At 52.1% G+C, this 16,053-nt stretch overlaps 2 protein-coding genes across 2 annotated transcripts; both read left to right on the top strand.

Moving 5' to 3' along the window:
- The first annotated feature begins 5,045 nt into the window (after positions 1-5,045).
- On the top strand, positions 5,046-5,981 carry LOC112546463 (olfactory receptor 14J1-like). The gene has a single exon (XM_075912154.2). The coding sequence runs from the start codon at positions 5,046-5,048 to the stop codon at positions 5,979-5,981; it is 936 nt and encodes a 311-aa protein (XP_075768269.2).
- Positions 5,982-12,412: 6,431 nt separating this feature from the next.
- On the top strand, positions 12,413-13,369 carry LOC102445350 (olfactory receptor 14A16-like). The gene has a single exon (XM_006131450.3). The coding sequence runs from the start codon at positions 12,413-12,415 to the stop codon at positions 13,367-13,369; it is 957 nt and encodes a 318-aa protein (XP_006131512.3).
- The last annotated feature ends 2,684 nt before the right edge of the window (positions 13,370-16,053 follow it).

The following is a 16,053-nucleotide window of genomic DNA, read 5'->3' as shown; positions in this document are numbered from 1 at the left end:
TTCACCTGGGTCTCTGTGTTTGGAAGAGATAGTGGGATATTGGACCAGCCCCCCTCGAAGCCAGCTTCACAAGCTTATGAAATGAAATGAATAGGGAGCAGGTTTAAAACAAACACAAGGAAGTTTGTCTTCACTCAGTGCCCAGTCAACCTGTGGAACTCCTTGCCAGGGGATGTGGTGAAGACCAGGACTTTAACAGGGTTCAAAAAAGAACCAGATAGATCCATGGAGGTTAGGTCCATCAACAGCTATTAGCCAGGATGGGTAGGAATGGTGTCCCTTGCCTCTGTTTCTCTGGAGGTGGGTGACAGGGGAGGGATCATGTGAGGATTCCCTGTTGTGTCCCCTCCCTCTGGGGCATCTGGCATTGGCCTCGGTGGGCAGACAGGACCCTGGGGTGGATGGACCTTTGGTCTGTCCCAGTCTGGCCGTTCTTATGTTCTTGGAGCAGCATCCCCCGGCTGAGGAAAGGAATCCCTCCTGGCCACAGAGCCAGGCATTCCCCTCCGGATTGTGTCAGTCTCTGCCTGGACCCTACCCTTGACTGGGATTATGGACGACAGCCCCACCTGACCCACAGCGCCTTCCCCCTCCTGTCCAGAGCCCCCAGGCCCAAGTCCAGCTCTAGCCTGGAGAGACACCAAACGATTCCCCTCTGGAGCATCCCTGGGGCGTTGCTTTTGAATCCCACCCAGAGTTCATTCAGCAATCTCCTTCCCTCCCCTTTGGGCTTCAGCCCAACTCTGCATGGACCAGGGTCCTTCCAGGGCCGCTGCCATCGCGGGGCACGTGGGACGGTTCCCCTTGGGGGTTGAGGGGCAGCAGGATCAGGCTGTCAGGGCGGTTTGCTGCTGAGTGAGATCTCCCCACCCTGGAGACTGGAGTCGGCTATTTAGCCCCAGAACAAGCTGGGCCCCTGTTTGCAGCGAGCGCCGGCCGGGAGCAGTTTCAGAGCAGGGAGGGGATTTCTCTTCTTTACTCCCTTGCCGCTGGGACTAAGGAGGAGCCGGGAGCAGCCCTCTGTGGGGCAGGTCCCTGCCTGCCAGGAACTGGAGATATCCAGCAGCTCTAAGATATGCTGGAGGGGCAAGGCAAAAGCAACACACATAGGGCACCGCTGGCTGGTCCATGGCTGGGCAGTGACTGAGAATCCTGGTGGTGAAATACGTCCCAGACTGGGGAGCCTAGCACGGTGAGTGTGTTATTCCAATTCAATGTACTTAGGGGTGATTTCTTACTAGACTCGAGTTACGAAGGGAACGCTGCAGGACTGGTCACATCACTCACTCCACCTTTTAGAGCTTCATGGGGGGGGAGGGAGGGGATTTTTCTTCCCCCAGCAGAGAACAAGGGGCCTTGAAACAAGAATTGTGTGAAAACCAAACTTTTTATTTGGGAACATCCCCATGTCACCCTTCCGCCAGTCCAGAGATACCAGCCAGGTTTACGCCAGTGAGAACCGGCCCATGGCAGATAAAGTGGAGAAACCTGAAAAATATTAATTGAACTGAGTAAAAAAATGTTTTGAGTTTTTTGAGGCACATATTGTGTTTCAAAACAATGAGTAGTCCTGTGGCACCTTAGAGACCAAGACAGATCGACAGATCGACAGATAGATAGATAGAATCACGTTTCCCAGGGAAATGATTTCAGCTAAAACCCGAGAATAACTTGGCATTAATTTTAATGTTATCTCCAACTGGAAAGTTGGCGAAAAGTCAGGGTGGAATGCTTAATTGTCCAATAATACTGAAAGCTGAACCCACTCGCTCTATGCAACCATGAGTATTGCCCTTTCAAAGGGACGCCCATTGGATAGTAAAACTGAGCAAGCAGCAAAGTGGGCATCTCACAGCTCAGACGATTAACATCTTGGTGCCTTGACTTGAGAAGAGTGAATGGAAACCGCCAGCCACAGTCTGTCTCTCTTAGCCCGGCCTGCGGACAAGGCAGAGCTCAGTGGATTTGGCATCAACATCTCTTGCTTTCGCCCCATCTCCTTTGTTCCACCCTGCTGCTGGCTACACACACCCACTGTGAATGGGGCACCAAACAGGCATGTACTAACAGACAACGATTGGTTCCACGGCACCTCAGAGACTAACCAAAATACAGAGATGGGGTCACGAGCTTTTGTGGGCAAAACCTACTTTCTCAGGTGAACAGGACTCGAAATGAGAGAAGCCAAGAGATCTATAGAACAGCAGAAGCAGTCCCTGTCCATTGTAGGACCCGTGTTAATGCTGCTCATTAAATAAGCTGAGTGTGTCCTATACATGGCTTTTGATGTGGAAATGCAGTTGTTAAAGGCAGGGGAAACTAGCTTTGTAATGCACCGACCAGTTATTGTCCAAACCAGGGTAGTGGTGTTAAAACTATCAATACATTCCAGTTCTGTAGACCCTCTCTGTAGTTGGCTGGTGACTTTCCTTTGTAGAATAGGCTACTTTTGAATCCAGGATTAAGTGCCCAGGCAGGTTAAAATGTTCCCCTATAGGGGTATGTCTACACTACCCTGCTAGTTCGAACTAGCGGGGTAATGTATGCATACTGAACGTGCAAATGAAGCCCAGGATTTGAATTTCCTGGGCTTCAACCTCGTGGAACTAATCGTTGTACCGGTAGTTCGGAATAGGAACCTAGTCCGAACTACCTAGTTCGAGCCCCGTGTAGCCGCGCTACACGGGGTTCGAACCAGCGGGGATTTAAAAATGGCGGCTCCCCGCTTATGCAAATGAAGCCCGGGAAATTCAAATCCCGGGCTTCATTTGCACGTTCGGTATGCATACATTACCTCGCTAGTTCGAACTAGCGGGGTAGTGTAGACATACCCTAGGTTTCTGTGCATTACTATTTCTGACATCAGATGTGTTTCTATTTCTCCTTTGATGGAGAGACTGGTTTGGCCAATGCACACGGCCGAGGGGCATTGCTGGCACTTGCTGGCATAGATCACATCGATGGATATGCAGTTGTCTGAGCCCCTTAGGTGGTGGCTGATGTGTTTGGCTCCTGTGCTGGGGATGCTTGTGTAGATGTGCGGGCAGGGTTGTGTTCCTGGGTGAGTAGGATGGGGGTGTGCTGTGTGGTTGCTGGACTGAATTTGTTTCAGTTTGGGGGCTGCCTGCAGATGAGGACTGGCCTGTTCCCAAGGCCCATGGGGGGGAGGGATTTCCAGGTCAGGTTGCAGATTGTCAATGATGCGCTGGAGGGGTTTGAGCTGGGGGCTCCGTCGGGGATGACCAGAGATGTTCTGTTCTGTTTCTCCTCGGGCCTGTCCTCAGACCCACGGCCCCGCGCAGGCAGGAAGCGGCTGAGGTAAACAGTCACTGAGAGAGGTCACTGAGCAGAGAGGTCGCCGAATGTTACTAGTTATGTGACCAGACTTCCTGGTGCCCAAGGCATCCTTAGGGCTTAACCCCGTCCTGCCCACGCTGGAGCCAGGGGAGAGGAGGCGGCTGGGTTATCTCGGTGGCCAGGCGGAGCTTGGAGGTCTGAGCTGCATTTCTACACCATCTGGAAAGGAAGGGATAAGTGGCGCCCAACCACAGGGGATGGGTGGCAAGGGGAGGATATTGGAGTGGTATTCCCAAGATGCCACAGGACCACGTGTCGATTCTGAAGTTACAGACGGCTCCCGCAGTGAAACTTGTGTTTCCTGGGAAATTTTGTCCTGCTGGAAACCAGGAATTCCTTGGAAATAATTTGAACACCATCCCCCACATTGGAAAGTTAGCATGAAGCCAGGGTGGAGACATTAATCGTGTCCAATAGGACTGAAATCTGAACCCTGACACTGTAGAGCAACTGTGTTTAAGGCTGTTTCAAAGGGACAAGTGATCAAAGGTAAAGCTGAGTTGAGGGCAGATTAAAGAGACTGGGACTTTTCAACTTGGAAAAGAGGAGACTAAGGGGGGATAGGATAGAGGTCTATAAAATCGTGAGTGGTGTGGAGAGAGTGAATAAGGAAAAGTAATATAAGAATTAGGGGCCACCAAATGAAACTAATGGGCAGCAGGTTTAAAACAAACAAAAGGAAGTTCTTCTTTACACAACACACAGTCAATCTGCGGAACTCCTTGCCTGAGGAGGTTGTGAAGGCTGGGACTAGAACAGGGTTTAAAGGAGAACTAGATAAATTCATGGAGGTTAAGTCCATAAATGGCTATTAGCCAGGATGTGTAAGTAGTAGTGTCCCTAGCCTCTGTCAGCGGGTGGAGATGGATGGCAGGAGAGAGATCGCTTGATCATTACCTGTTCGATACACTCCCTCTGGGGCACCTGGCTTTGGCCACTGTGGGCAGACAGGACACTGGGCTGGATGGACCTTTGGTATGACCGAGTCTGGCCGTTCTTATGTTCTTATGAGTAAGCCCACAGCCAACGTGTTACACGTCCTGGGGTCTTAAGGAGAGAAGAGTGAATGGAAGCCCACAGCCACAAACTTTAACCATTCACCCTGCCCCTGGACACAGAGCAGCCGAGGGAAATATGGTCGCCCTGTTACCAGCCCCCCAGTGCCTGGAGGTGGATGTGGGATCTTGTCTCCTCACTTCACTCCTAAGCAGGCAGCTGGACGTCCCTGCGGCGTTACAGAGGGAGCCGTCAGGCAAGCTCCTGAGTGAGTCTGTCAGATTTCTGCAGAAAGCGGAGACCAGTCACCACTGGCCTTTCAGCAGTTCGGTTCCATGGCTGAGCCAGGGGTCGGCTGTTCGTAGCCAGAGGGGGTCCATCACGGAGAGAGCTGTTGTGTTGGGATGGAGTATTGCTCCATCCGTCGTACGGCATTATATCCAGCCCCATCCCGAGCCGCATCCTCAGATGCAAACAGATGCAGCTCCATGGACTGTTCAGGAACCAGGCAAATTGACACCTTTGTGGTAACTCACCACCCCTAGGGAGTAGCTGGGACGGTCGCTGGGAACGGTGGCACCCACCGCATGAGAGGTTGCTGCAGGAAACCAGGGCTATTCCCTGTATCACTGATCCCCACCCTGTCTGTGCCCTTCCCTCCAGAGCTGCCAGACTGTGAACTGTGGAAGAAAATGTCCAACCGAAGCACCGTGACCGAGTTCCTGCTCCGGGGATTCTCCGATGTCCGGGAGCTGCAGGTTTTGCACTTTGTGGTGTTTCTGATGCTTTACCTGGCAGCCCTGATGGGGAACCTTCTCATCATCTCAGCTATCGTCCTCAACCGCCGTCTGCACACCCCCATGTACTTCTTCCTGGGGAACCTGTCCATCCTGGACCTCGGCTCCATCTCCGCCACCGTCCCCAAATCCATGGTCATTTCCCTCCTGAACACCAGGGTGATTTCCTACCCAGCCTGTGTTGCCCAAGTCTCTCTCTTTGTCGTCTTCGCTTCAACGGATCTTGCTTTACTGACCATCATGTCTTACGACCGGTACGTGGCCATCTGCCTCCCGCTGCACTATGAGCGAGTGATGAACAGGAGAGCCTGTGTCCACATGGCCACCGGTGCCTGGATTGCTGGTATTGTCAACTCTGCCCTGCACACTGGGAACACCTTCCAGTTACCCTTCTGCCAGTCCAACGTCGTCAACCAGTTCTTCTGTGATATCCCCCAGCTCCTCAAGCTGGCCTGCTCCGACTTCTACCGCATTGAAATTGGGGTTATTGCCTTGGGTGTATTTTTAGCTGTGAATTGCTTTGCTTTTGTCCTTGTGTCGTATGTTCAGATCTTCAGAGCGGTGCTGAGAATCCCCTCGGAGCAAGGCCGGCACAAAGCCTTCTCCACCTGCCTCCCCCACCTCGCTGTGGTCTCTTTGTTACTTTTCACGGCTGTGTTCGCCTACCTGAAGCCCCCCTCCAGCTCGGATTCTAATCTGGATCTCGTGGTGGGTGTTCTCTACGCCGTGCTGCCGCCCATGCTGAATCCGGTCATCTACAGCCTGAGGAACCAGGAGATCAAAGCTGCAATGAAGAAGATGATGGGGTGTAGATTTAGCTCCATGAAGTGAAATATCCTCCAGTTCTTGTGTTTGCAGCCTCAGCTTCTTCAGTCAATGCGGACTAGCGCTGCTGAACTTAAATGGGTTAATTGAGCATTATACTAGTGTAAATGGGAGCAGAATAAGCTCCTCCCACACTTCAGTCTAGATCAGTGGTTCCCAAACTTTTTGGCATCACACCTCCTTTTTGATTTTTAAGAATCAAAAGCCAGCCCCCCCAATAGCAGTAAAACTTGTTGAGCAAAAACATCCAAAAGAACTGACCGGGGCCAAAAAACAGAAAAACAAAAATAGCAGGGGGGGTATGATGGGAGGGGGGCTGGATTGCCTCTTGGCCCCCCAGGGGGGCATGCCCCTCAGTTTGGGATCCCATGGTCCAGATACACACCTGTCCCTCTCTCACAAGATTTAACATTTTAACTAGATCACCAGCCACAACTAAGTCACTAGTGGTCTTTGTGACGTCTCTGCCTCTTCCTTTTTGGTCCTAAGGAGTGGTGCCCCCGGCTCGCTGCGCTCAACAACCCCCCTGTCTTTGGGGGTAAGCAAGCCCGGCTCTCCCACCAGTAGCCGGGGGCTGCACCAGACTCAGCGTCTCAGCCCCCCACAGCTGCCAGGGATGGGAGGGCTAAGGGCTGCACCAGCCCCCTAGGGTTGGGAAGGCTGGGGGCATTGCCAGCCCCAGCTTCATGCCTCTCACAACCCCGGCTGTGGCTTGGCCCCCCCCCCCCCCGCCATCCTCCTCCCCAGCCTCTCGGGCCCTCTATTCCCTCCCCTCTGGCTTCCGCCAGCCCTGGCCTTCCCCCTCATCTCTTGGCCCCCCTCCAGTTGCTGGTGGAGAGCCAGGGATGAGCTAGAGGGGTGGGGGGACGACTTTGCTGTGCTGGTGGCCTTGATGCTCTGTCACCCTGTGAGGAAGATTAGCGCTAGCACCGACTTCCTGAGTGGGTGCGGGGAGAGTAGAAAACCCCAATGCCAGAGCCAGCCTGCAGACAAGTGCGCTGCTGTGAGGAGGGCCGAGGGCCAGAGGGGGGGAGGAGAACTCGGAGCCATGGCGGCTTCTTCCCCCTCTAGGGACTCTGTTGAAGCTGTGGGGCGGGGGCCATAGAGTGAGATGCTGACATCACTCTCCTGCCCCGCCGGAGAAGCTTTCTTTAATACACAGCGAGAGAAGTGCGGCTGGGGTAGGAGAGGTCTGCTTGGTGTATTTGCTTTTCCCTTTTCTTGTATTTTAGCCATTCCTCAGGGCAGGGCATGGGGTGCAGACGTGAGTCAGGGGAGGGAGGTAACAGGGCTCAGGGCAGGAGGTGGAAGAGGTGGCAGGAAGGACTCAGGGTCTGGTGAAGAGGCGGAGCTCAGGGCCGGGTGTGTGTATGTGTGTGGGGATGGGACAAGGCCCTGGGGCTGAGGAGTGACTCAGGACAGGGGGCATAGGATGTCGAGGTGCACACCAGGGGAGTGGATGGTGCAGGACTCAGGGAGGGGACTTCAGACATGGACCTAGGTGTTTGGGGGAGCTCACAGGGCTTGGCCATGGTGCAAGGGGAGCGCTGGAGGCTTTTCCAAGGGGGTGGAGCTGTGCTCCCCAGATTGAGGCTCCTTCTAGGGTTGGGAGTCAGGTCTCCATGAACCATCCCTGGCCTGCAACTGGCCCACCCCCACCCTCCCTCTGGTCCAGGGGGTTGGGGCTCTGCAGGCCATCCCTGGTTTCCAGCCAGTCTGGCAGAGGGACCGTGCCTGGCAAAGTCCTGCTCTCCCCCCCAGCCACAGGGCTTCAGGGATTGTCCTGGCCTGCAACTGGTCCAGGGCTGGGCCACAGTTCCCTGCCTCTCCTTGGGGAGCGGGATATCTCCTGGGGTGGGGTGCAGCCCATGGTTCCCATTCCTTCCATGTCCTGAGAAAGGAAGGTGCCGTGGTGCCCAACTCTGTTTGGGGCAGTGCAGACACTTAACTGGTCCAGTGGCCGGCAATATGGAAAGCTCCGTCCCCAACTGGCCAGTCTCTTGCTAGTGTTGCCGCCCCCCTGTAGTCACCTTGTGGTATTGCTGTGCCCCACACTCGCTGCCCCCAGTGGTCATCCTGCAGTATCGCTGTCTCTCTGATCAGCCCCTTCTTTCCATGTTGTGGAAACCAGTCCCACTCCAGGCACTTCTCATTGTCCTGGCACGACCAAACCCCGACCTTGCATTAAGTTAGGAGAAGAGAAAATAGCCCTTAGAAGGAGTTATTGAACAAATGGACTTGCAAGCAGACAGACAGACGGACTCTCAGACAGACATATGCACAAACTCTCTAAAATATAGTGTAGTGGGGCGGAGTGGCCACCCACTGCCCCACAGGGGGAAGAGCCCCTCCCAGAGCCCTGGGGGGCAGCGCCTGGCCCCAACACATCACCTGACCGGAAGTCAGGAGTCCAGGCAAGAACTATCAAAGACCAGCCTGAGAGGTCCATCAGCCCCCAGCTGCCAGAGGAACCAGGAGCAAGCAGGAAGGTGGACCTGAGGGAAGCGGAGGACGTCCTGGACAGTCTGCTCACCGCGCCAGAAGTTCCAGCCCTACGAAGCACACTGGCCCTATAATGGAGCCACGTATGTGCCGAGGAGGAGAACAGAAGCAGCCCAGGGATCGAAGACCATTGTTTGGCCAAGCCAGAGCTGGAGTCAGCGTGGTGCGGTCCGGATCACTGCAGCCGCAGCAGCAGAACCACTCTGATGTGGTTAGGGCTCTAGCCAGGGACATAGCGAAGTGGGTCGACCTGCATCCCCCCTATTTCTGGCTGGTAGTGTCCTGGCTGGGTGCTCGCAGCTGAGGCCTTCACTTGCCAGAACCCCGCCTGAGCAAGGAGATCGGAGGGTTTGCTCTAAGACAAATTGCTTGTTTTCTGGCCCAACCTCATAGACTCATAGACTTTAAGGGCAGAAGGGACCATTATGATCATCTAGTCTGACCCCCTGCGCAACGCAGGCCATAGAATCTCACCCATCCCCTTCTAGAATAATCCTCTCACCTATAGCTCAGATATCGAAGTCCTTGAAACGATGGTTCAAAGACCCCAAGATGCAGAGAATCCTCCCGCTAGTGACCTGTGCCCCATGCTGCAGAGGAAGGCGAAAAACCTCCAGGGCCTCGAAAGAGTGCCCGGGCCTGTAGCCTCCATTTAACTATTGGTGCCTTGAGTCCGGGCCAAAGCCAAGTGACTTTTGGCCCAGCCTGATCATCGGTTGGAGGCCAGGACTTGTTGATACTGACTGGGGAGTGATGCAGAGGGGGTGAAGTAGCTGACTGGGTTACATATACATAAAAGCTGTGTCTAGACTGGCAAGTTTTTCTGCAAAATCATGTGATTTTGCGGAAAAACTTGCCAGCTGTCTACACTGGCCACTTGAATTTCCGGAAAAGCACTGACGATCTCATGTAAAATCATCAGTGCTTTTCCGGAAATACTATGCTGCTCCCATTTGGGCAAAAGTCTTTTTCCGAAATACTTTTGCGCAAAAGGGCCAGTGTAGACAGGATCGTACTGTTTTCCTCAAAACAGCCCCGATTGCAAAAATGGCGATCGGGGCTTTTTTGCGGAAAATCGTGTCTAGATTGGCCACGGACGCTTTTCCACAAAAAGTGCTTTTGCGGAAAAGCATCCTGCCAATCTAGACGTGATTTTTCTGAAAATGCTTTTAACGGAAAACTTTTCCGTTAAAAGCATTTTCGGAAAATCATGCCACTGTAGACGTAGCCAAATAGATTAGGGCAACCAGGTCCTTATATCATTTCATATTATTTGGTTTGAAGGAATGGAGAAACGAACGAACAAATGAACATTCCTCTTACGGTATTTGAGAAGGACAAAATGAGTCTGGCTAACAAAACGAATCTTTTTTCAACAAAACTGTTCCAGTCATTTCACGGCTCTTATTTTCTCTTCTCTGATGCTTCAGCCTGCTCAGTCTGTAGCCAAGGATCCTTCCAGGGAGGCTGCCATCGCATGGCACATGGGGCTGTTCCCCTGGGGGATTTAGGTGCGCCTGGAGCAGCTTCGCTCGCAGGTTGCTGCTGGGGTGAGCTCTCCCCACCATGGAAACTAGGGTTGGCTATTTAGTCCCAGAAAAAGAGGGGCTCCTGTTTGCAGCGTGCACCAGCCGGGAGCAGTTTCACAGCAGGGAGGGGATTTCTGCCCCCGTCCTCTGTGCTCCTTCACCGCTCGGCCCAGCCTGCCCGAGGGGGGAGCCGGGAGCAGCCGTCTGTGTTGTAGGAACTGCAGAGACAGCCAGCAACTCTGGAGTGAGTCTGGAGCAGCAGGGGAAGAGCGGCAGGACAAGCCAGAGATGAGGCGTTACTGGCAGGTCCATGGCTAGGCAGTGACTGAAGCCTCCAGGCATGAAATGCATCCCAGGCCGGGAACCACCCTGCCAGGACCAGCACGGTGAGTGTGTTACGTCCATTAAACCTGCTGAGGGGTTCATGTAGCGGGGAAATGTAACCCTCGAGTGAGACGTTGCCATGGGAACCCTTCAAGACTTTTCTCTTGATTTGATAGAATCCCAGAATCCCAGGGCTGGCAGAGACCTCAGGAGTCACCACGTCCAGCCCCCGGCCCAAAGCAGGACCAACCCAACTCAACCATCCCAGCCAGGGCTTGGTCGAGCGGGGACTGAAACACCTCTAGGGATGAAGATTCCACCCCCTCAATATGCAGCCCATCCCAGGGCTTCCCCACCCGCCTAGGGAAAGAGTTTTTCCTAATATCCAACCTAGACCTCCCCCACTGCAACTTGAGCCCATTGCTCCTCGTTCTGCCATCTGCCCCCACTGAGAACAGCCTCTCTCCAGCCTCTTTGGAGCCTTCAGGGAGTTGCAGGCTGCTCTCAAATCCCCCCTCGCTCTTCTCTTCTGCAGGCTGAACAAGCCCAAATCCCTCAGCCTCTCCTTAGAGGTCATGTGCTCCAGCCTCCCAATCACTTTTGTTGCCCTCCGCTGGACCCTCTCCAATGCGTCCACATCCTCTCTGTGATGCGGGGACCCAGAACTGAGCACAATAGTCCAGCCCTCACCAGAGCCGAATAAAGGGGAATAATCACTTCCTTGGATCTGCTGGCAATGCTCCTCCTAATGCAGCCCAATATGCCGTTAGCCTTCTTGGCTACAAGGGCGCCCTGTTGACTCATATCCAGCTTCTCATCCACTGGAATCCCCAGGTCCTTTTCTGCCGAGCTGCTGCTTAGCCAGTCGGCCCCCAGCCTGTAACAATGCTTGGGATTCTTCTAATCAATATAGAGCACTCTGGGCCATAGAACCATAGAGCTGGAAGAGACCTTAGAACGTCATCCAGTCCAGTCCCCTGCCCAAAGCAGGACCAATCCCAACTAAATCAACCCAGGCAGGGCTTGGTCAAGGCAGGACTTCAAAACCTCTAGGGATGGAGATTCCACCCCCTCCCTAGGGAACCCAGCCCAGTGCTTCCCCACCCTCCTAGGGAAATCATTTATCCCAGTGTCCAACCTAGTCCTTGCCCACTGCAATGTGAGCCCATTGCTCCTCGTTCTGCCATCTGCCCCCACAGAGAACAGCCTCTCTCCATCCTCTTTGCAATGCCCCTTCAGGAAGTTGAAGGCTGCTCTCAAATCCCCCCTCACTCTTCTCATCCTAAACCTAAAGAAGCCCAAATCCCTCAGCCTCTCCTCATAGGTCATGTGCTCCTGCCCCTAATCACATTTGTTGCCCTCCATTGGACCCTCTCCAATGCGTCCACATCCTTTCTATAGGGGGGGGCCCGAGAACTGGACACAATACTCCAGATGTGGCCTCCTCAGTGCTGAATAAAGGGGAATAATCACGTCTCATAGAGGATTGGGCCAAAAGAAATCAGATGAGTCAATCTGGGATTTGTGATGCGCAGAGAGTCTGCCATATTGCCCGAGAACGTGGGAATCTTGCTTGGGGTTCTAGTGTTTGAGTTTCTTGGTCAAGTTTCTCCTCTTTTGCCTCTATGGGCTTGGGCTGTAATTTGTTCTTGTCTTTTATGCATTTGATCCAGGGATGCCTTGGGCCAGATCCGCACGTCGTGTAAAGTGATTCAATCCCCCTGAATCTAAGGGAGTGACCCCAGTTCACACCAGTGCGATAATGCACCCGAGAAGTCTCCGTGTCAGCAGTGGTTGGTCCCTGTCAGTCCCAGGACGTGAAGGAGAGGAGGTGGGTGAGACTGGCTGGTGGAGGTAATCTTGTCTCTCTCTCCTATGTCACAGGTGTTACGTCTCCCACCTTGACTCCCACAGAGTCTGATTGGCTGCGCTCAGGGCACTGACCCCTTCTTGTGCGGGATTAACATTGAGACGTGAAATTTTAGTGAGCCGAGAGTCAGGGTTGCTTCCTCTGACATTTGAACCCTGACCCTCCCCATCTCCTTCCCTCTGCAGCCCTCACAGGACGTACTGAGGAAGGAAATGCCCAACCAAACCAACATGGCCGAGTTCCTGCTCCTGGGCTTCTCTGATGTCCGGGAGCTGCAGATTTTGCACTTTGTGCTGTTTCTGGTGATATATCTGGTGGGCTTGGTGGGGAACCTTCTCATCATCATAGTCATAGCCCTCGACCATCGTCTGCACACCCCCATGTACTTCTTCCTGGGGAACCTGTCCATCCTAGACCTCAGCTCCATCTCCGTCACCATCCCCAAATCCATGGCCAACTCCCTCATGGACACCAAAGTGATTTCCTACCCTGCCTGTGTCGCCCAAGTCTTTCTATTCATGTTCTTTTGTTCATCTGATTTTGGCATACTGACAATCATGGCCTATGACCGATACGTGGCCATCTGCCACCCGCTGCACTATGAGAGAATCATGAACTGGAGAGCCTGTGTCCATATGGCCACCAGCGCCTGGGTCAGTAGTTTGCTCTACTCTGCCCTGCACACCGGGAACACGTTTGCCGTCTCCTTCTGTGGAGGCCACGTGGTGGATCAGTTCTTCTGTGGTATCCCCCAGCTCCTCAAACTGGCCTGCCCTGACTCCAACCGCAGTGAAAATGGGGTTATTATCTTTAGTGCCTGCTTAGTCGTCAGTTGCTTTGTTTTTATTGTTGTGTCGTATGTTCAGATCTTCAGAGTGGTGCTGAGAATCCCCTCGGAGCAGGGCCGGCACAAAGCCTTCTCCACCTGCCTCCCCCACATCTCTGTGGTCTCTTTGTTTATTTTAACTGGTGCCTTTGCCTACCTGAAACCCACCTCCAGCACCACATCCCTCCTGGACCTCATAGTAGACATTTTCTATTCTGTAGTGCCTCCTGTGCTGAACCCCGTCATCTACAGCATGAGGAATAAGGAGATCAAAGCTGCCCTGCTGAAATTGATTGGAAGGAGGTTATCCCTGGCACAGAAAATGTCTGTGTTTCACCTCTGATTTTAATTTCATCCCATTTCTTTTTGTATAAATGAAATGAGGAGAGTAATGTCTGCATGAGAGCAGGGTTTGCCATCTTGTTATGCACAAAGGTGTATTTGCAGTGGCAAAATGGAAACACTGATCAAGTCAAAGGAGCAACCGTAAATGTATACCACTGTAAATAATAACAAAATCTATCTATCTATCTATCCCCACACACCCCCTCTATCTATCTATCTATCTATCTATCTATCCCCACACACCCCCTCTTATCTATCTATCTATCTATCTATCTATCTATCCCCACACACCCCCTCTATCTATCTATCTATCTATCTATCTATCTATCTATCTATCTATCTATCTATCTATCTATCTATCTATCTATCTATCTATCTATCTATCTATCTATCTATCTACCTACCTACCTACCTACTTCAGGATGCTATAACGCATCCCAATCCCATGCTATCTGAGAACCTTGGATAGAAAATCTGTATCCGTAACAAAGTCTTAGTGGATCTCCTGGATGCTGAAGAAAAGAAATGCAGTATCTGTGCAGTAGACATTTGATTTTTGCTTCTGCTTCATATTTCAGTGGGTAATTTTTTTGAACAAGTAGGCTGTTGGTTGGTTTGTTGCTTCCATCCGTGTGTTTTCAAGGTGGGGTTGTCTGGGGAGATGGTTAGTGTTTACTCAGGCAGCATGGTTAGTATTTTGTCCTGTACAGAGCTGCCCGGTTCACAGGTTACTCTTAGGTAACATACAAACCTGGCCCTAAGATGCAACTGGGTTTGCTCCAATTGTACAGACAGAGATAAACACCTACAGGATCTAGATCAAGCATTCTTTAACCTAAAATAAAATCAAGCATTCTTAAAACTAAAATTCTTTCCAGCAACCACACAGCGCATTTCCATCATACCCACCCCAGTACCCAGCCCTGCAATCCACTCCGGTGCCAACTCTGTCCACACATCTGCACAAGCAACATCATCCCAGGACCTATCCACTTAAGCCATCACGTCAGAAGCACATACAAAGACACAGACACTAATGTGACATGTGCCATCAAGGCCATGTGCCAACAGAAACCTGTTGGGAACCATTTTAACTTGCCTGGGCACCCGCTAATGGATCTCAAACCATCCTGAAAGAGAAGCTACAGAACTTAATTTCATTTCCAAGTTTGATTCCTACAACAGAGGTTTAAACAAAGACCTCAACTGGATTACCCACTACATTCCACATCCTAATGGGCAGGGGGCTGGACTTCATGACCTCCTGAGGTCTCTTCCAGCCCTTTGAATCCATGATTCTAATGACATAAAAAGCCAAACACCAGGTACTTAAGACTAATTATAACCCTCTCTATCAGCTTCATTTAACATGGACAATCTAACTGAGTAGTCTTCTTCCATTTTTCCTCCTGTTCTTTCCCTCCCCATCCCCTCTCTTTCTCTGCAAGGGTATATCTACACTAGCTCGTTAGTTTGACCTAGGTAGGGTAATGAAGGCAAGCGGAGTTACAAATGAAGCCCGGGATTTAAATATCCCGGGCTTCATTTGCATGTTCCTGGGCGCCGACATTTTTAAATCCCCCTTAGTTCAAACTCTGTGCCCGCGGCTACAGGCGGCACGGAGTAGGTAGTTTGAATTAAAGATCCTAATTTGAACTACTGTTACTTCTCATTCCACGAGGCATAATGGTAGTTCGAATTAGGATCTTTAATTCGAACTACCTACTCTGTGTCATGTGTAGCCACGGGCAGAGAGTTCGGACTAAGGGGGATTTAAAAATGCTGGCGCCCGGAAACATGCAAATGAAGCCCGGGATATTTAAATCCTGGGCTTCATTTGCATGTTTCCGGGCGCCTTCATTACCCTACCTAGCTCTAACTAACAAGCTAGTGTAGATGTACCCCAGTATATTTGGAACTTGGACACCCTAAAGTCTATTATGTGAAGAAGAGGTTTGTGCCCATGAAAGTTCATCTACAGACGGCCCCCGACTTCCAACGCTATTGGTTCTGGAGGAAGCGTCGCTAGTCGGGGGCTTCATAACTCGAACCCGCATTGACAGTAGATGCCATGTGCCATTGTAAATACAGGGTTTTCCAGCCCCTTCTATACTTACAAAAATAGTTGTAAGTGCGGAGGGTCAAAACTCGAGTGGTCGCATCTCGGGGGCCTCCTGGACATTTTTTGATAGTCTGTAAGGTGCTGCAGGACTATTTTATTTTTTTTTAAGTTTTTACAATCTGATGCCTGGTACGTCCCACTGTCCTCGCACAACCAAATCAAATTTGGGAGGCAGCTTCCTCTTTTCCTAGCTGAAAGCAAGGTCGGGGTGGGGTTGTGCCAAGACAATGAGAAGTGCCTGGAATGGGATTGTGTCCTATCACATGGAAAGGCAGGGGGGTTGATCAGAGGAACAGCGATACTGCAGGGAAAGCACTGAGGCCAGCAAGCATGGGGGACAGCGATACTGCAGAGTGAGCACAGGGGGTGGCCACACCAGCAAGGGATCAAGATTTCCACATTTCCAGCCACTGGAGCCCCACTGCTCCAAATTGTGCTGGAGGCCGGGGGGAGCACCCCACCCACTGGTCCTGCTGGAAACCCTGCGTACTGGCCTTGCCACCGTAATCTCTCCCCAGGAGACCCTCAGGCCAGGAAGCATGCCCCAACCCCTTCTCCCG

Source organism: Pelodiscus sinensis, chromosome 30 (genome assembly GCF_052426305.1).
Source record: "Pelodiscus sinensis isolate ZL-2025 chromosome 30, ASM5242630v1, whole genome shotgun sequence".
Classification (NCBI taxonomy): domain Eukaryota; kingdom Metazoa; phylum Chordata; order Testudines; family Trionychidae; genus Pelodiscus; species Pelodiscus sinensis.
Note: the sequence above shows the minus strand (reverse complement) of the source record. Positions and strands in the feature narration are given on the sequence as shown.

Coding starts and splice junctions, on each gene's coding strand:
- LOC112546463 (XM_075912154.2), top strand. CDS start 5,046: ATGTCCAACCGAAGCACCGTGACCGAGTTCCTGCTCCGGGGATTCTCC.
- LOC102445350 (XM_006131450.3), top strand. CDS start 12,413: ATGCCCAACCAAACCAACATGGCCGAGTTCCTGCTCCTGGGCTTCTCT.